The 19,821-nt window shown below is 38.3% G+C and overlaps 1 protein-coding gene across 1 annotated transcript in view; it reads left to right on the top strand.

Moving 5' to 3' along the window:
- Positions 1-17,431, top strand: part of fbn1 (fibrillin 1) — a 70,801-nt gene extending 53,370 nt beyond the window's left edge. The window contains exons 46-65 of the mRNA XM_066701402.1: positions 46-162; positions 391-516; positions 2,790-2,909; positions 3,940-4,065; positions 5,081-5,233; positions 5,664-5,726; positions 5,930-6,055; positions 6,192-6,311; positions 6,712-6,834; positions 7,632-7,763; positions 8,286-8,411; positions 8,839-9,045; positions 9,172-9,297; positions 9,385-9,507; positions 10,776-10,892; positions 12,578-12,706; positions 13,707-13,826; positions 15,016-15,247; positions 15,686-15,869; positions 16,127-17,431. Of these exons, the coding sequence (XP_066557499.1) occupies positions 46-162; positions 391-516; positions 2,790-2,909; positions 3,940-4,065; positions 5,081-5,233; positions 5,664-5,726; positions 5,930-6,055; positions 6,192-6,311; positions 6,712-6,834; positions 7,632-7,763; positions 8,286-8,411; positions 8,839-9,045; positions 9,172-9,297; positions 9,385-9,507; positions 10,776-10,892; positions 12,578-12,706; positions 13,707-13,826; positions 15,016-15,247; positions 15,686-15,869; positions 16,127-16,507 (2,951 nt within the window). The 3' untranslated portion in view covers positions 16,508-17,431. The remainder of the gene's footprint in view (positions 1-45; positions 163-390; positions 517-2,789; positions 2,910-3,939; positions 4,066-5,080; positions 5,234-5,663; positions 5,727-5,929; positions 6,056-6,191; positions 6,312-6,711; positions 6,835-7,631; positions 7,764-8,285; positions 8,412-8,838; positions 9,046-9,171; positions 9,298-9,384; positions 9,508-10,775; positions 10,893-12,577; positions 12,707-13,706; positions 13,827-15,015; positions 15,248-15,685; positions 15,870-16,126) is intronic.
- Positions 17,432-19,821: the final 2,390 nt, after the last annotated feature.

The raw sequence follows: 19,821 nt of genomic DNA, 5'->3' as shown, positions 1-19,821 counted from the left end.
TTGTTTTAGGATGAAAGCGTCTGATAAGCTTTGCTGTTGTTGCAGATGTTGATGAGTGTGAAAGACAACCATGTGGAAATGGAACCTGTAAAAACACGGTTGGCTCTTACAACTGTCTGTGTTACCCTGGCTTCCAGCTGTCTCACAATGATGACTGCATAGGTAAGTACACTCCTCCCAACAGTGTGATTTGTTCTGATTTTTTTCAGCTAAAGGATATAATGTAAAGTGATTTCCACTATCAATGGGCAAATTAATTATTTGTTTAAAAAGCATGTTTGAAGATTTATTTTTCTCAGATCAGTGTTGTAGAGGAAATGTTTCTTGAACACTTCAGTGCCTTCCACTAGGTAATGTTATTGTTTATTACTTTCACCTCCTCTCTTTTAGATACGGATGAGTGCTCCACTCAGAGGGGTCTCTGCAGGAATGGCGACTGTTTCAATACTGTAGGATCCTTCCGATGTGTGTGTCGTGATGGCTATGAGCTCACTCCTGATAACAGGATTTGCATTGGTATGTAGGCTGAAGGTGTTTTGTAGATATGTTTAAACCTTAAAAAGCTTAAAAATCACTTACTTTAGAACTAATGATCACTCACCCTATTGTTAACAATGAATTACAACAATATAATGAGTCCAATTCACCGTAATGATGAGCTCACATTGCGATTATAGTCTATAATAGGTTTACTGATTTGTGTGTACTGTATGTGTGGTCCTTTGCATTACAACATAAAATAAAATAATCTAAATCTGTATCTGATTTCTAATTTGAAATGCCGATCTACAGTGGGGGAAAAAAGTAGTTGATCCCCTGCTGATTTTGTACGTTTGCCCACTGACAAAGAAATGATCAGTCTATAATTTTAATGGTAGGTGTATTTTAACAGTGAGAGACAGAATAACAACAACAAAATCCAGAAAAATGCATTTCAAAAAAGTTATAAATTGATTTGCATGTTAATGAGGGAAATAAGTATTTGACCCCTTCAACTTAGTACTTGGTGGCAAAACCCTTGTTGGCAATCACAGAAGTCAGACGTTTCTTGTAGTTGGCCACCTGGTTTGCACACATCTCAGGAGGGATTTTGTCCCACTCCTCTTTGCAGATCCTCTCCAAGTCATTAAGGTTGCGAGGCTGACGTTTGGCAACTCGAACCTTCAACTCCCTCCACAGATTTTCTATGGGATTAAGGTCTGGAGACTGGCTAGGCCACTCCAGGACCTTAATGTGCTTCTTCTTGAGCCACTCCTTTGTTGCCTTGGCTGTGTGTTTTGGGTCATTGTCATGCTGGAATACCCATCCACGACCCATTTTCAATGCCCTGGCTGAGGGAAGGAGGTTCTCACCCAAGATTTGACGGTACATGGCCCTGTCCATCGTCCTTTTGATGCAGTGCAGTTGTCCTGTCCCCTTAGCAGAAAAACACCCCCAAAGCATAATGTTTCCACCTCCATGTTTGACGGTGGGGATGGTGTTCTTGGGGTCATTCCTCCTCCTCCAAACACGGCGAGTTGAGTTTATGCCAAAGAGCTTGATTTTGGTCTCATCTGACCACAACACTTTCACCCAGTTCTCCTCTAAATCAGTCAGATGTTGGCAAACTTCAGACGGGCCTGTACATGTACTTTCTTGAGCAGGGGGACCTTGCGGGCGCTGCAGGATTTCAGTCCTTCAAGGCGTAGTGTGTTACCAATTGTTTTCTTGGTGACTATGGTCCCAGCTGCTTTGAGATCATTAACATGATCCTCCCGTGTAGTTCTGGGCTGATTCCTCACCGTTCTCATGATCATTGAAACTCCACGAGGTGAGATTTTTTGATTTTATTTTGTGTTTCTTCCATTTGTGAATAATCGCACCAACTGTTGTCACCTTCTCACCAAGCTGCTTGGCGATGGTCTTGTAGCCCATTCCAGCCTTGTGTAGGTCTACAATCTTGTCCCTGACATCCTTGGACAGCTCTTTGGTCTTGGCCATGGTGGAGAGTTTGGAATCTGATTGATTGATTGCTTCTGTGGACAGGTGTCTTTTATACAGGTAACAAGCTGAGATTAGGAGCACTCCCTTTAAGAGAGTGCTCCTAATCTCAGCTCGTTACCTGTATAAAAGACACCTGGGAGCCAGAAATCTTGCTGATTGATAGGGGATCAAATACTTATTTCCCTCATTAACATGCAAATCAATTTATAACTTTTTTGAAATGTGTTTTTCTGTATTTTTTTGCTGTTATTCTGTCTCTCACTGTTAAAATACACCTACCATTAAAATTATAGACTGATCATTTCTTTGTCAGTGGGCAAACGTACAAAATCAGCAGGGGATCAAATACTTTTTTCCCTCACTGTAAATATCCAGGAGTTTAAATCAATAAATATATATAAACTCGATAGGTTTTCACTTTAAAGATTTCAGGTTTAATTAGACATTCAGAAATCTTTAATAAATGGCGTATATATGTTACTCTTACTAGTAACAGTTTAGGGGATAAACTGGTATATTTTGTTAGTGCAGTTTTCATAGACAAATAAAACTGTTTCTCTACTACATTTTTAGTATCCAACAAAATCACATATTTTAGGGTTGATACTCTGCACTGCTGACTCAAATTTTAAACGAATACATGTACAAACTGCAGAAATGCCAATCGTCTTGGCTGTGAAGAATACCTTAGAGATGACGGCGTGTATGGCTTCAAACAACACATGGAATTTGTCTATGCTGCTCTAATTTGCATCAGAAACATGATTTTGTGTAGCATTATATAACTGTTTGTTTTAATTTCCCAGATATCAATGAGTGCGCTGTGAACCCTGGAAGATGTGGCCCTGGCACCTGTCAGAATTTAGATGGCAGCTACAGGTGTATCTGCCCCTCTGGTTACTACTTAAAAGATGAGACATGTGAAGGTAAAAATGGCAATAATGTTGATACGATAAAAGACACATTCTTCCAGCATGCTTGTAGTAAAAATAAGTGTATAACAAGGAGATAAAAAAAGTCTAACGATGTATATTTTTAACAAATACATTTTTACATTTTCTTATCAACCAGGTAAGACTTATTGAAATGGCAGTAAATCTAAGCAGTTGGGAGTTTTTTTTGTTTGCATTTGGGGTTTGGATTGACAAAACCAATCACCTCTTGAAATAAACAAAATTAGACTATGAAAATAAATAGCAAGTGCACCTAACCATTCAATCACAGTGATGTGATTATGAATTATTACAAATCTTCTAGGTGTAGGTATGTACAGAGAAATGAAAATGGTGTGTCAGCCTTTTTTGGGACCTTTGCTGTGCACTGTCCTTTACATTGAAAAGAAGACTTTCATTCTAACACCTAAGGTAGTGTATTTTAACAGAAATAAATCCCTTTCAGGCACATGTGTTTTGGTGTGTCGTGACAGGCTAAACACTCTGTAAATGAAACCGTTCTCCAAAGAGAAGCACTCTGGGAGAACTGCACCTGACTCTACAAAATTATAGCAAAAAATGTGCTGTGGCTTTGTAATGCTACAATCATCTCTGACTCAGGAAGCCCAAGCAATGTTCATAGATGAACTGCAATGATTTGGATCTTGTTCAGTGGTTGAATCTGCACTGCATCAAGTCTTATGCATTGATTGATCGCCAAAATATTGCATGAATTATTGAAGTGGCCCCGTATTGTTTATTGTATTAAAATGTAATTATATTAATAAGCTGTTTGTTAATTAGTTTGGTCATTAAAGTCATGTAGGTAGCATAGCACTACCTTTTTATGTTAGAATTGTTTTTGCAGCATTGAACAAACGTCATGGAATAGGCCTCCACTTTGTTCTGAAATGAACTGCCATCCTACCTCACTCAAGAGAAATTCACTATACGTAGATACACTGCTCGTACAATGGCTGGTTTGCGTGGGTCCCTGTATAACAGCATGATCCCTGTTTTGTAGATATTGATGAATGTGCACAGAGCCCAGATATCTGTACTTTTGGCACCTGTTCCAATACTGTGGGGAGTTTCAAGTGCCTGTGTCCTGAAGGTTTTGAGCTCTCTTCTTCTGGGAGACGGTGTCTTGGTGAGTTTCAGCCTGCCTGGAAGTCATTTAGTTTCAATTGAAAAATAAAGTATTGCTAAATGGAGTTTCTGTACATTACTAGAGACTCCTATTATCGTTAGCATGTATTGTCAAATTTATGTCAAAAGCCAGCATGTATACATGCTGACTTTTGACATCTGCCACTATTTGGTAAGTTTTACATTTTAAAGTTTTTAAAAGTTACTTTAGATGCATCTAGCAGAGTGCTATACATCTTATTTGTACACTATAGCAAACACGTAAAGATGTGTGTTCCCCTTTAAGGATAATCTTAAAAATAGTCATCATCGAAATATAAATATTTGTATTGTTATGACGCATCACATCATATAATGATCATTTCTGTAAAGTTTATTAGAAGAATTAGGTTTTTATGTTGGTCGATTAGGATATAACGACATTAACAATATCCAGATGTGTAACTTTGCAGTTTCAATCTGTAGTTGCTTTACCCCAGAGTCTGTAAAAACTATGCTAATTGCTGTTTTCCATTTGCTCACCTACAAAGTTTAAAGGATGGTCATGAGATTTATTGGGAGTTTCCCCTCAAACATAGTGACATCATCTGCTGAAAGGGAGTGACTGTTCAGATTTCCTCATTTGCTTCTTTAAGACAAAGTGACTGTATGTCATCTGTATGGGATGTTTTGAGCAGAAAATTAGGGCCGTGTTGTGTTAGTCAGGCTAATATGAAAATCTGTAAACAGTTCTGGAATGAACAGTGTATCTTTCTAATAATATCCAGCGCTGCATTCTTTGTATATTTGCGGATAAAATAAAATTTGACTCCTTCATGAATGTCATACTGAAACAGTAATAAGGAGATAATAAGTACGTTGCTTTCTCTTTGATTAAAGCACTGTAGGACAAAATATGACGATTAAATTACAGAAATGGGTCTGCTCCTTATAGACCAGCACGAAAGGGCCTGGGAGGTTCAAATAACGTTGGCCACTGTCACATTGTTTAATACAGATGTTTTGCAACCCTACAGATGTTCGAAAAAGCTACTGCTTTTCCAAGTTTGAGAATAGGAGGTGCGTTGCTCCCCTGCCTGAAAACACAACCAAGGGAATCTGTTGCTGCAGTGCCATGCCAGGCCAGGGCTGGGGTGACCCCTGTGAGATCTGTCCCACAAAGGACCAGAGTGCGTACACCTATCATGCTGCCATAAACCTTCATCACAGGGCTGTTTCCTGGCTTGAGTTAATAAAAGCTCTGTACAGTTGTACAGGATCAAATTGTAAGAGATTCTCTCACCATTGTACTGCATTCCTCTGAGTGCAAATGTGTGCATGTTTTTGTAGATGTATAGTGAATCTGATGTTAACACCCTGTTTTAGAAAAGTGGCGTATACTTCCCTTTGTAAATGCAATTTATATATTATTTATTTCTTAGCAGACGCCCTCATCCAGGGCGATGAATAATTTAATGCTTGATACAACATGGTAGCGCAGGCTCATGTGGGGTTTAACTCATTAGACACCTACAGTTTTGCAGCTGTTTTATACAAGGATATACAAGCATGCATCTGTCATAATTTCCTGGTTCAAGTGCAAGATGTATTTCATTTTAGAGGCCTTTGAGTTACTGTGTCATGCTCCTGGCCAGATCGTGGATAAAGATAACCAACCTGTTGGTAAGAACAATTCAGAATCCTATTTTAATAATAGTAGTAGTATTAATATTAGTATTATTATTATTCAAAATATTTTTATTAGGTAATGCATCTTTACGACAGCAGTTCCTTTATACATAACTTTATTGTGAAGTGTACACATTTAAAAGTTATTTATTGATGTATGTATGTATGTATTTATATTTTTATCTGACGGAATCCAGATATCGATGAGTGCGCCACGAGTCCAGACATCTGTAAGAATGGGCAGTGCATTAACACAGATGGCTCATTCCGATGTGAATGTCCTTTTGGTTTTCGAGTGGATTATTCTGGTATAAACTGTGCAGGTGAGTTTGGGTAGATTCGTCCCTTCTCTCTAGGGGTACACAACTCTTTTTGGATCCTCCAGATTTTAACTGCGTTGCTATTTTTCATAACTTGATAGGACTAATTACATTAAGATTTTTGGTTTGATTTTCTTAGATATCAATGAGTGTGAACTGGGCAATCCTTGTGGTAATGGGACATGTACAAATGTTATTGGAGCTTTTGAATGTACATGTGATGACGGCTTTGAGCCAGGACCCATGATGACCTGTGAAGGTACAGTTTGATTTTTCTCTTCCATTATTCACCAAGACATGTGGTGTATTCATGAGCAGGGTAATGCTTGTTCAAGATGCCTTCATAAAAGAAAGACACACACTCTGTACAGGAGGAGAATTTGTTTCACAGGTGTTTGGCAATTTAGAAATTGGCCAACTTCCAGCAGAATTTTCTTGGGAAATTTTATTTTCTTTATTAAAACAAAACACATAGATTGGTAGCATGTGATATCCTTGTATTTATATTTATTGAATTAATATTTTATTTTATGAAGCATCCTAGGTTAATTCCAAATTATTTATTTTGTAAGGCAACCCCCCCCCCAAAAAAAAAAACTTCAACCACATTAGCCTTCCACAGAAACTCCACAAACCTGTCTGAATTGATTGTCTGCTAGATGTGAACGAATGTTCTCAGAACCCCCTGCTGTGTGCCTTCCGCTGCGTCAACACGGTCGGATCCTACGAGTGTAAATGCCCCAGCGGGTATGTCCTCAGAGAAGACCGGAGAATGTGCAGAGGTGAGTCTTCTTTACCATTCAAGTTATTCTGATCCTGGTAGTTCAATCCCAGCTCACTCTCTTCACGTATGGTGTGGCAATAGGAGACTGTTTCGCAATTATTGTAATAAAACATATGTGATGAACAACAAGAACAACGGGAGCTGCCCAAAAATCACTTTCACACAGCAGATATTATTATAATTATATTTCTTAGCAGACACACTTACAACATATATCATGTAATTTTTACATACAATTACCCATTAATATAGCTGGAGCAATTTAGGTAAAGTACCTCACTCAAGGGTACAAAAGCAGTGTCTCCCACCTAGGACTGAATCCACAACCCTCCACTCCAGAGTCTAGAGCCCTAAGCACTACTCCACACTAGCATAACAGTGATGAACTATAGTTTGTTCATAGTTAATGAACAGGGTCGAACAGGAGAGCCTGACTGAGGAGGTAAAAGCCTGTCATCTATTCGATGTGGTATGTCGGCCTGTACTCTCTGGGAATTAACAGTTAACACTGTAAAGCTTTAGCAGGTTGGATCCTTCACTGTCTCCGCTATAAGATATTATTTACATTGAACGTATAAACAGAATATAAATTAGCTCCATTTTTAAACAGATGTCATAGACCAGGACATTTTGTTTGGGGAGTAGATTACATTTCACTCAGAGTGCTTATAAATCCATATTAGATAATGCTTTTAAATCCATAACAAAGACATAACAGTGGTAACAGCCTAGTGCAGTGCAGGCCTAGAGCACCTTTAGTACGCACACACGGTGATATTGTATTTTCTGTTTCAGACCAAAACGAGTGTGAAGACGGTATTGATGACTGTGAAACAAGAGGGATGTTGTGCAAGAATCTGATCGGCACCTACATGTGTATCTGCCCTCCAGGTTATGTGCGTCAACCTAATGGAGAAGGTTGCATGGGTAAGGCATTAATTTCATTATTTTGATAGTGGTAGAGAGAGCTAGAACCTGGCTCAGAAAACTATCCCTGATTCTTAATGACCTTCCCAATATAACATGTGCAAAAACATTATTATCCTGTCGCATTACTTTAAGATTAACTCAAACATAAACCCTGCTTTTTAATAAACTTTAATGCTGCAGAAGAGTAACGACAAAACTATATTCCAACAATGAAACTATATGCCTTCAGTTTTGGGGGCATTCCTGCCAAAAACAAGTTTTGATTATCATGATTCTCACTGTGCTCGGTATTATAGTTTTATTTGTGAAAGGCCTTCGTAACAATAACAGCTGATATTAATAAAATTCCATCTATATGAAAGGTAAGCATTGCATCACAGTGAATTAATCTTGGGGAATTTTCTGTACATATAAATATATATTTAATGAACTATGTGTATATATATTTGTGTGTATGTGTGTTTGTTGTGTTGCTTCTTCTTTCCTTTCTATATTTCTAACAGCTCTATTTTTCAACAGATTTGAATGAATGTTCTGCTAAACCAGGCATCTGTGAGAACGGTCGTTGTGTGAACGTAGTGGGCAGCTACGAATGTGCTTGTCATGAAGGATTTACAGTGAGCTCCAGGAAGACTGATTGCATTGGTAAATCTGATATTTCTTTAATGTACAATAACCATACTTCTGTCTGTGCTAAACATCTTTATCTGTGTTGAACCCGTTTCAGACGGGCCAAGATTGATTTAAAGGGACTCAAATGGTAAATCATAAGATGGTCCATATTGTAGAGCATATATTAAACAGGAGCACTTTCTTCCCCTTGTCATTTCTTTTGACTCGCACTTCTTTCTTACCCAACAGGGTGTTAACTGGAATTTTACTTTAGCTTCATTAATTCATATCTGCTAGTACTGAAACATAATTTCATTTTCATCCCACTTTTGTTACATTATTTTGTCCTTTTGGCTAAACTTAACTTCAACTTGCAATGAGAGAGTTTACGCAAATAAATTGATCACAGCCAGTGTCTGAAGCGGCTGGTGTGTGAGCTCCGAATTCTGCCTCCTTACAGACAACCGTCAGGGCTTCTGCTTCACGGAGGTGCTGCAGAGCCTGTGCCAGATGACGTCCAGCAGCCGGAACCTGGTGACCAAGTCTGAGTGCTGCTGCGATGGGGGCCGGGGCTGGGGGTCCAGCTGCGAGATCTGTCCCCTGCCTGGAACCACTCAGTACAAGAAAATGTGTCCCCTTGGTCCTGGATACACCACTGATGGGAGAGGTAATGCAAACAAGGAGTCAGGGGCTGATGTAACTTTATTTTTACTTGTCTACCTCTTTGCTGTCCATGCTATTCAGATCAATCAGATAATTATATATTTTTATTTGTATTATTTTTTTAACCTAGACATCGATGAATGCCACGTGATTGGGGGTCTGTGTCGAAACGGGCAGTGTGTGAACAATATTGGTTCCTATGGCTGTATTTGCAAACCTGGATATACCACTGATATCACTGGGACAACATGTGTGGGTAAGGGCAATTTCATGGAAATAGAAATCTAGTGAATATTGATTTGGTTTTCTGATCTACACAATTTTTCCCCCCACCAATTTACAGATATTGATGAATGCGTTCAGTCACCAAAACCATGCAATTTCATCTGTAAAAACAGTGAAGGAGGGTACCTATGTTCCTGTCCAAGGGGCTACATTCTACAGGAAGATGGCAAGAGTTGTAAAGGTAACACATTATTTATTTTCAGTGATTGTGTGCCATTTGTGAATTGAACACAACCCTACCATTTTGGCCGACAGGATGGTAAAACCTACGTAGCCATTGTCCATAAGCCATAAGCCATTTGTTATTGTAGGTAATATCATTTTATACCTCAGGGAGGAGTCTCTTTCTACACGTTGCACTGCAATTTCAGTTGACCTAATTATAAGTTAAGTATTTGGCAGGGAAGTCACTGGGCTGATTGCCCGATGCTCTGCTCTGCTGAAAGCATGGAGAACTACAGTTGCTGCACTAGGAATTCTAGTTATTCTTCCCATGGCAAAATACATGTTTAGCTTGCAGAAGATGTGACTTCTGGTGTCCCATGGAAAGGTTTAATTATTTCGACATTGCACTAATCACTATATATAAATAATGAAGTATTAAAGAAAAATGATTAAATTTGTAGTGTGTGCTTTGTTGGTTTATGTGTATCAGTGACAGATGGGAAAAATACACATTGGTTATAAACAAGTTTCTCTCTCAGTCCCCTTATGGTTTGTTAAATCTTCACGGTTGTGATTAATTTATGACAGTCCCATCTTAAACTGGCGCAGGCTTGTGCACTTGCTAATACAGTAGTTTATGTTCCTTGGCATCTGCAGTCACCATTTTGGGAGCAATGGGAGCAATGTCTCTGCTTCTCTACTGGGATTTTCATTAGTGCAGATCCATCTTATATTTATTCATTCATTCATCAATGTCTTGATGACTTTATCCATTTTTGTTGTTGTTAATATCACATTATACATCATTTCCCATTACTTTTCCACCGTAATTATCATCAACTAGTATATTAATTCTTGCTGGACTTTCTCAACACCTTTTTGCGTATGACACGATACTGTTTAGGAGCAATTGTCTGAAATACATTCAGGTTACTTCCGTCGTCGGCCTTATATAAGGGGTGCTGACTATGTTCCTATCTGGAAGTAGCTTCAGTGCAGAAAGTGCAACGGGGCTACTAGTGTGTGAGCTCATCATGGTATTGTCATCTCTCTGTGAACTTGGTACAGGATTCAACCCTCCCATGAGCGGGGATCATCTTTTAGTGTTGAGGATTTCTCGCTCTCCTGCTAAAGCTTTGCGGACTGGGTGCTGGGGGGCTGACCGCACAAGTTGCATGTCATCTTTACTTTCAAAAGGATGATATTGTTAGGACCCACATAGGGGTCCACAGACATGTTAAAAGGTGTCTAAGGTTCGCCCTCCATTTTTCTCTTGTATTCCAGACCTTGACGAGTGCTCCACTAAACAGCACAACTGCCAGTTTCTGTGCGTCAACACCATCGGTGGGTTCACCTGCAAGTGTCCCCCTGGCTTCACCCAGCACCACATGGCCTGCATTGGTAAGGAAGTCATGCACACGCCTCGAGTACTGCCGCTGTGTGTTGATGGAGGACAGACAGGCTCATGTGCTTTCAATGGCACCTCGTTTCTCGGCTTTTCAACCCCCCTAAAATAATATCTTAGATGTTTTTGCAGTTAATAATCTCAGTTTGATCCCTAGAAATCAAATTGAGCTTGGATGTCTTGTAGTTATGGCAACTTAACTATTACTTGTTATGGAGCACTAAGCTGTCTGTTGCCATGGATATCTAGAACATTGCCAAGCTTTGCTGCAGCTCCCATGACTTAAGCCTCCAACACTTGAAATTAAGTAAACATTATACAACAATCATCTGAATGGCAGAGAGGCTTTCAATAGCTGGATGCAGTCACACAGCTATTTTTTTAATATAATACATAAATATTCCATAAAGTTCTAAATATTATTTTAGACAATTATGTGAAGGTGTGCCGAAAAAAAATCTGGAATGTCGTTTCATATCCTAATTAGGCTGAAAACAGATGTGTCACTGGGGATCAGAATGAAAGTAATCCCTTCAAACAACAGTAAAGATTAACAATGGCAAAGTGAACACAATTTATAGAAAACGCTTTACAATGTGACGTGTAGCAGGTGGGACGGGTAGAGGAATGCATGGCCCCACTTACCGGAGACCAAGCAAATTACCACACAGATGCATGGTGCTTACTTAATGGATCCATTAAACTGGAGCCTCAGGCTTTTCACTTATATCAGCTAAACTGCATTAAAAACAATAACAAATAAATTAGACTTTAGATATACACTCCGCTTTTCCTAGGAATCTGATTAAATAGGAATTCTCTAGACAGCAATAAAGAGTTAGCTCCAGACTTTACAGTTTCTTCAGACCAAGCAAATCTAAATAGACTTCAATGTTTACATTTCTTAGTATAGATAACCATTTCGATCCCACTATTTCAGCCTTCTTAACATTGAAAATAAGACTTGGTTGCAAACGCACAACATGATAGAATACTTAAATATGAAAAACTGTAACAGATTATTTTGAAAAAGACCAGGGAGAATAGCTGATGGTCAGTTGAATTAAAACCATTTTGTTTCAGTTCTGAAACTGGCTTCAGTTGCCATAAAGGAATTTCAAAACCAGGATTATTAGATTGTGGCAAGGACTCTTTGATCTGATGAAACTGCATTTTCAGATGTTCACTCCATAAAACGTTTAGACTTCCAGATGATGTTTGTGCCAGAATGTAGCATGAGTATTTCAATGGTATTGGATGCCTTTTTGTTAATGGAAGAGACAGTCGGTTTCAAACCCTAAACTGACCACAGTGAGGGTTATTTAAAATTATCCCAATGAGCTGCAATGATGAGCAGTGAGTTCTGGAGAATCACCGGCAAGATATCAGTCGGGTTCAATGAGGGACCTATATTCAATCACAAGTCAAAAGACTTCTCACTTAATATTGAATATTGAGTCAGTATATAAATACAAAATACAGAGATAAATAATAGAGAGGAAACATTTTTTTCTCTCCAGTTACAATGGATAACCTTATAGTAATCTGTCTGTACTGTGCAATAAATTTGTAGTGAATAATGTGTTCTATGTGTTTGCCTTGATCCCTGGGGAAAATATACATTCAATGCAAGTTAACCTAATTACCATGAATTACCATGAACCTTATTATTTCCTCCCAGATAATAACGAATGTGCCACAGACCCAGGGCTGTGTGGAGCTAAAGGAGTTTGTCAGAATACTCCAGGGAGCTTCAGCTGTGAGTGTCAGCGTGGATACTTACTGGACCAGAGTGCACAAAACTGTGAAGGTGGGTGTAATATTGCTGTTAAATACTCTAGTGTACTAGAGAGAACTCCAGTCTTCAATCATAAGTAATAATCTAATTCCAGAATTTTTGGATCAGTTACCATTTTTAATGGTCATCTTTGCCCAATTATTGATAAACAGCTAGATAGACACATGGATGGACTGATGGACTGATTCAAGTTCAAATGACCTCATCACAAAGAGTGTCCTGAAGCAATCCTTTTCCTGTGTTCACTGACTGTAGGGTAACAGAATATTGCTTTATTAAAATTATTAGCAGCGGTGGGTCATGTGTTAGAGATTACAGAAGGAACATTCTTTGTGTTTTTTGAGGGCTAAATTGACCTTTGATGAGCTGCTAGGTGTTGAAAACAGTTAAACTTTCTGATTCATTAGGAAAATTGTTTTACACTTCTATGGTTTTGGCTCTGCTTCGAAGAAAGGAGATGAATTACAAGAAAGAAAGAATACAGGGAGGGCAGTCAAAATAGGAAAGCTCCGATAGAGAGGTGTAAATAAATTATTTATTGGCTATTTTATTAAAGTAGTATAAAAAGGGAAGGCTTCAGTATCAGACTTGAGTTTTTAACAGCTCTGCTCATTGCAGAGGATTTATATTATGAGTGACAAGCTGGGACTTCATGTTATACTCTGTACTGTAAATAAAACAAAGTGTTTAGACTATCAAATCTTTTTTGATTTAGTTGTTGTAAAAAGGATTTAGAACTTGTCATGCTATGTAGGTTTCACAGCATTCTGACAGCTGTATTTATCATCAACACAAGTTTTAATAGTGAGTCATGCACAATGTTAAAGTACAAACAAAAAAAACATTTAAAAAAAGCATAAATACTTATGTGTTAAGAAATCACTAAGTGTATATTTCTATATGTGGAGTAAGGAAGACTGTGGTGAGAGTAGTTCTGAACAAATTATATTTGGGGGTTTTGGTCACACTAATTAACCTGTTCCCGCTGCTTCTACCATGCCTCTCTTCACAGACGTCAATGAGTGTGATGGGAGCCACCGATGCCAGTACGGCTGTCAGAACCTGGTTGGAGGATACAGGTGCAGCTGCCCACAAGGTTACCTTCAGCACTACCAGTGGAATCAGTGTGTGGGTAAGTCAGTCTCTAGGTGACTTGTTTTTCTGAATTTTTACTATTATACCATTCCAATTTTGTTCATCAGCTCAGCTTACTGATAACGATGTACTAACACAGGACAGACGCAGACCACGCACACATCCTGTGAAACGTACAGTCGTTGGTAGGAGGATAAATGCAACCTTCACTGATAATACTATTAGTATGCACAGGGAGCCATTGCGGTATGGCAAGCCAAATAAACAGTGTGTGACTTGAAGCTTCCCACCCTCACCAGTGCTCTGCTAATTGCACTCTGGACTATGAAGTAATGTAGATAGATGGGAATTATGTTTCTCGGGCTTGAAATGAATTTAAATGAAGGTGAAAGTGTCTGATTGCACTTCCTCTCCTTGGAAATAAAATCTCTAGTTTTCATGGTTAAAATAATTAACACTGATAAAAAAGGTATACTGACAGTTTAAAAAAAGAAAGCGTGGAATAACTTCAGACAAACCTCATTCAGCTTTTATTTTATGAATGCATAAACATGACATCAGAGGTCAATGTAGCCTTTCCCTGGCTTTTTAAGTGTATGTTAATGATCATTTTCCAGACAGAAATTTGTAACAAACAAACAAATAAAAATAACTATTGGTGCTTTTAAATATCAAGGGTGTTACATTACACATCATACATTTGTAAAAGATACATTATTAGAAATCTGGCAAAGACTTTGTTAATATTAAGTGACCAATTAAGAAAAAGAGTTGACCACCTTTTGAACAAGTAAACAGTGGAATTTGCAGTAAGAACAGAAAGTAGCTTTCTCTTCAATACTCCGCTATGGGGAGGAGTCTGCTTTTAATTACGCTAACCTTTGCTAAAACTTTTGACATTTCAAACAATCCAAGACAGACTGTCTAGACATATCCATTCCTCTGTTTAATCCATTTATGTGCTAGGGAACTGAAAAGCTGCATTGGAAGCTTTTGTCCAAAGTCTATCCTTCACTGCCTGATAAAGATTTCACTTATTTTCCCCGTGTATAAACGTTTTACCATCACACATCGTGTCAGCACCTACTTATTACTTTCTCACCTGCAAAACAGGAGGCTGCAGACGGAACCTGGATGCAGCAGAAATAAAGACGACGACATTATTGAATAACTATGTTAAATATATACCACTAAAACCTTTTTGTTTTTTTCTTCCTTCTACACAGATGAAAACGAATGCATGAACAGTCAGATTTGTGGCGGGGCTTCATGCCACAACACACTCGGGAGCTTCCGATGCCTCTGTCCTACAGGGTTTCAGTACGAGCAGTTCAGCGGAGGCTGCCAGGACATCAACGAGTGCACTTCCTCTCAAAACCCCTGTAACTATGGCTGCTCCAACACTGATGGTGGCTACACCTGCGGATGCCCTGCTGGTTACTACAGAGCAGGACAAGGGTGGGTTTTTGATTTTTTTCTTCTCAGCTGCACCTTTATCACAAGTCAACAGTGAGTAGTTTGGGTCAAATCCTGGTCCAGATCCTGGTCCAGCAGGGTTTTTTTTGTTCTTGATCAAGCCGAGTTTTCATTTACGTAGCCAAACAGAATCATTGTCAGATTGAAAACCATTTAAGTGTGGTGACTGAAGATGCCGTCACAGACTGCAGGACTGTTTCCTAGCAGGGGCAGTCCTGCCCACTACTGCCCTGGGTGAAGATATATAATAAAGATCAGTGACCAGCAGTGACTCATTCTATGTTTTCAGCATAAGCTCACATGCACAGCTGTGACTGGGTGGAACAACAGCACACAAACAGCTGTTTTTGTCTCCGTTATGGCAGTGATCTTTTTGGCTCAGTTTGGACTTTAAGATGACTTGTTTCTCCTGCACTTCAGGCACTGTGTATCTGGGGTTGGATTTGGACATGGAGGCCAGGGGCTGGCTGTAGGCGGAGACACCGATGACAACACTCTCTCGCCCGAGGCCTGTTATGAATGTAAAATCAATGGTTATCCAAAGAAGGGCAGGAGACGCAGAAGCACAAATGGAACTGAAGATGAAGTCCTCACTGACTCACAGGTAAAGTGGATGATGTATTTTTTCCTCAGGTGGGAGCCCTGGTTGTTTACTTTAGTAAAATATTCCTTCTGGGTGTCACCCTTTCAGAATGACCATATTCATCTTATTAATGATGTGGTTCTGGAAAACACTGAAACCATCTTAACAGAGTTAATGTAAAAAATATGTTTTTTTATAAAATTGGTTGTTTTTTCCAAGCTATGCCACACTTTTAATAAGTGCAGCTGAATGTAACTGTATTTACTCTGAATTTACAGAATGAACAAGAGTCCATCAGCCTGGCCAGTGTGGATATTGAGGACACTCTCATATTCAGCTTCAACATCACTGACCTGAACAGCAAAGATCACATCCTGGATTTCATTCCGGCTCTCAACACTCTGAACAACCACATTCGCTACATGATCGACTTTGGCAACGATGAAGGTTTCTTCAAAATCAACCAGAAGGAAGGAATAAGTTTTCTCCATCTAACCAAAAAGAAAATGGTTCCTGGAACCTATTCTTTACAAATCAGCAGTATCCCACTGTACAAAAAGAAGGAACTGGCTCATCTGCAAGACAAGTATGACAAAGACTACCTCACAGGGGAGCTGGGAGACACGTTGAAAATGAAAGTGCAAATTGTTCTTCATTAACTGCACGTGAAGGCAATGCCATCGCTTATGCCAAAGAAAAAGGATGGACTGCATTGTTGATTCCCAGGCAGATTCTACATATCATGGATACAGTATCTTATTATTTTACAGTATGCAAAAGTACTGCTACATGTCCAGAAAACAAAAGAAAAAACACAGGATGCAAATCCTTAGCAAAATCAACCACTTTCTCAGGCTTTTTATAAATAAAGCTAATCTTGTGTAATAAGGTTTTGTATAATGATATGTTGAATCTTGATACACTAACTGGGACATTTGAGTTGCTAGAAGGCACTGCTGCTGAGACTTTTCATCATTCAGCAGAAGTTGAAGATTTTGCTCTGTCTTGAAGGACTTTTTATTGTAACTTTTGCTTCTCCATTTTTTTCAACTGAATAGATCAGCAGTTTATTATATTAACTGGTGCTAGTTACATGACATCCTAGATTTATGAATGCACTGTAATATTTTACAAACTTGGTAGCCATAAATGCAATTTCTACTCAGTCTAAAGATTTCCATTACTTTGCAACCAACCAAAGTTAGCTCAATAGCTTTTTCTCAGTTATATCTATACTACATGTAAATTAAGTGTGTGTATACTGTAATCATGCTACTTTTTTAATCATGGAAGCATTTGTAAACTAGATTTATAAGCCCTGTATGGAAGGGTTTTATAATGGTGCTTATAAAGACCAACTACTTCTTTTTAATTGTATACACCATTCTGATGATGCAATATCTGTGACTTAATAATTATGCACTGAGGCCAGCAGAGCCACTCATGTTCTCCACAGTCATATGACAATCAGTGCTGTCACCCAAAGTGACATTAATGAAAACATCTTCAGTACCAGTGTCTGTTCACATCAATGAGGGTTTAGTTTCAGTAAATTCACAATAAAAACATATTTTTGGTTTAAAGGGGTCAAGTGTGCTAATCTATTTCCTTCCTACCTTCTCTGAGCTTCAAGAACAGGACTAATGATAGGCAGGATGGACATTTCAGGGCAGTGAATCTGTGATGTGTGATCAAGCCAAAGCCTAACCCACACCCTGCTTTTGATCAGCACTATAGCATGTGTTAATTCCTAAAATCAACCTGTGTTAAATCCAGTTACCATACCTTGAGAAATGTGCTTCTGAATGGCCCTTGATTTGGTCCTTACAGCCATTGGTGGAGGTATATCATTAGGATCTTCTGCAAGAAGCACTCATGTGTATCATTTATTTCAATTAGTGAGATTAATTAGGAACTATGCAGTGGGTCGTTAAATAATCTAACTGCAGCTATACAAAAGAAAGTGGCGATACGAACTGCAGAAAAAGTGGATATCGGTGAATATATTGTTTTATATGAAATCTTGACTGTCTGTGTCAAGTCACTCTATATTCATTTCCACTTCTGAAAACTGCAAGATGAGTTGCATGAAGAGAGAGTGGGCTCTTATGCACTTCATGGGGTGCTATCTCTTTACTCATTGGTGAGGAGTAAGCTAAGAAACCTGTCCCATTTAAAGTGTTTATGACAATTGTGTGGCCAGATGGAGATTCTAATTTGATCTCCTTTCTTTACAGTGAATTGAGATGAGGGCAGATTTTGTGAGCTTCAAAAAAAAAAAAAAGTTCTCTTTCACATAATAACTTTTCCTACTGAAACTGCAAGATATTTATTTGTCTACAGAACCCAATCAACTTGACCACTTTAGACTTGAAAACAAACTATCCAGTCATCACCAGGTTCTTAAACTGTGTATAAGAATGTATACAACTTCCATTGTCTAACATTCACTATTAGTTATGCATACACACAATATGTGTGACAAATAATTAACTTAAATGTTCAGTTGGCACAGTGGTCCACTATATACTATATAAAAATAATACTTGAGACAAATAGGTATATCTGCACTGTCATTAATTTTGTGTTGGGTCCTGTCATGTCAGAGCATTTGGGTACCCATCTATTTTATACAAATATATCTTCAGTTCTGACATCTATATATACACACACACACAACTGTTTTTATTTATTTTTAACGTGCTCTTCAGACCATGGTCACACTGTCTACCACATGTAACACATGGGTTGCTACACAGGGCTCAGCAACAGCTGAAATGGCTGTCTACAATGAGATCAGCAGATACAGGGATGAAGAGGAGCAAAGTACAAGACCAGGGTAAGTAAAATATCTGATGGAGCTTTTGTTTTATTTATTTTTATTTTTGTTATTTATGCAAAGCGTTTTTGTTAGATACTCTTAGAAGCCGTCCTTAAATATGTTTTTTTTGCCTCTTTTTTTCATTCTCTTCCTGCTCTTAGACACATTTTCAGCATATCTCTAAGTAAAAACTATTTTTGAACTGTTATTTCATTTAGTCAAAACATTCCTGATACTGGACAGCATAAGTAAACTGTAAACAGTAGACATCCCTTATATCAAGTCACTGTCAGATTCCTGTCAATAAATGCCCACGAATGTCTGGGTTAGTTTTTCATGACATGTAACCAGCAACACTGACCTATATAATGGTACTGGCTATTAGCAGTCATAGCCAAAGACAGCAGTTATTGTTCTAACTGCACATGGCTTTAATTTTAAAATCTTTTGTCAGTTTTAGGTTTGGCATTGACAAAAAATGTGTTCTTTTTTGGAATGCCTTGTAATAGCAAGTCAGAATGTATTCTTAAAGCTTTAAATTAAGCTTGAATTATGTCACAGGAAATTGACATCTGCATCTATAGATTAGTGGACTTTTAGGAAAAGTGTTAATAAGTTAATTAATATGAATGTGTTTTTGCTACTCCTTTGTGATTTTGACGTGTGCATCTCTCAGCATTTTAAATATACTTAGGAACCAAAGAAACAAGCAAAGATAAATGCAAATTAGGTAAAAATAATAAATGTTTAAAAGATCATCTCATAATGAAAACTTGATCAATACATGCATATTAGTGGTAGCTGACACATTTGTATATCACAGCACACACTGTTTGCAAACTGGTCTTTGCATTGTAGTTGGAGGAAATGTTTGTCTGCCATCTGTAATTCCCTCGCAGGGTTTGAATGTAATGCCTTAATGAATTGCGTGATGTAATTCCAGTGCAAATAGTTAAGATAGTTCATGCCTGCTGAATTTGTTCTCCAGTTGAACAGCGTAGGCCTTTAAGTTTAGACATTTCAGACATCCCCTAAAGCCATGGCACTATAAGCTGTTTTTTAAAGCACTAGAAGTGTTCTTGAGTGTAATGGGCAGTGACTCCAGGTCAGACAGTGTCATTAAACCTTCAGAAATATTTTTTTTTTATTAAA

This window comes from Amia ocellicauda, chromosome 4, assembly GCF_036373705.1.
Source record: "Amia ocellicauda isolate fAmiCal2 chromosome 4, fAmiCal2.hap1, whole genome shotgun sequence".
Lineage (NCBI taxonomy): Eukaryota > Metazoa > Chordata > Actinopteri > Amiiformes > Amiidae > Amia > Amia ocellicauda.
Note: the sequence above shows the minus strand (reverse complement) of the source record. Positions and strands in the feature narration are given on the sequence as shown.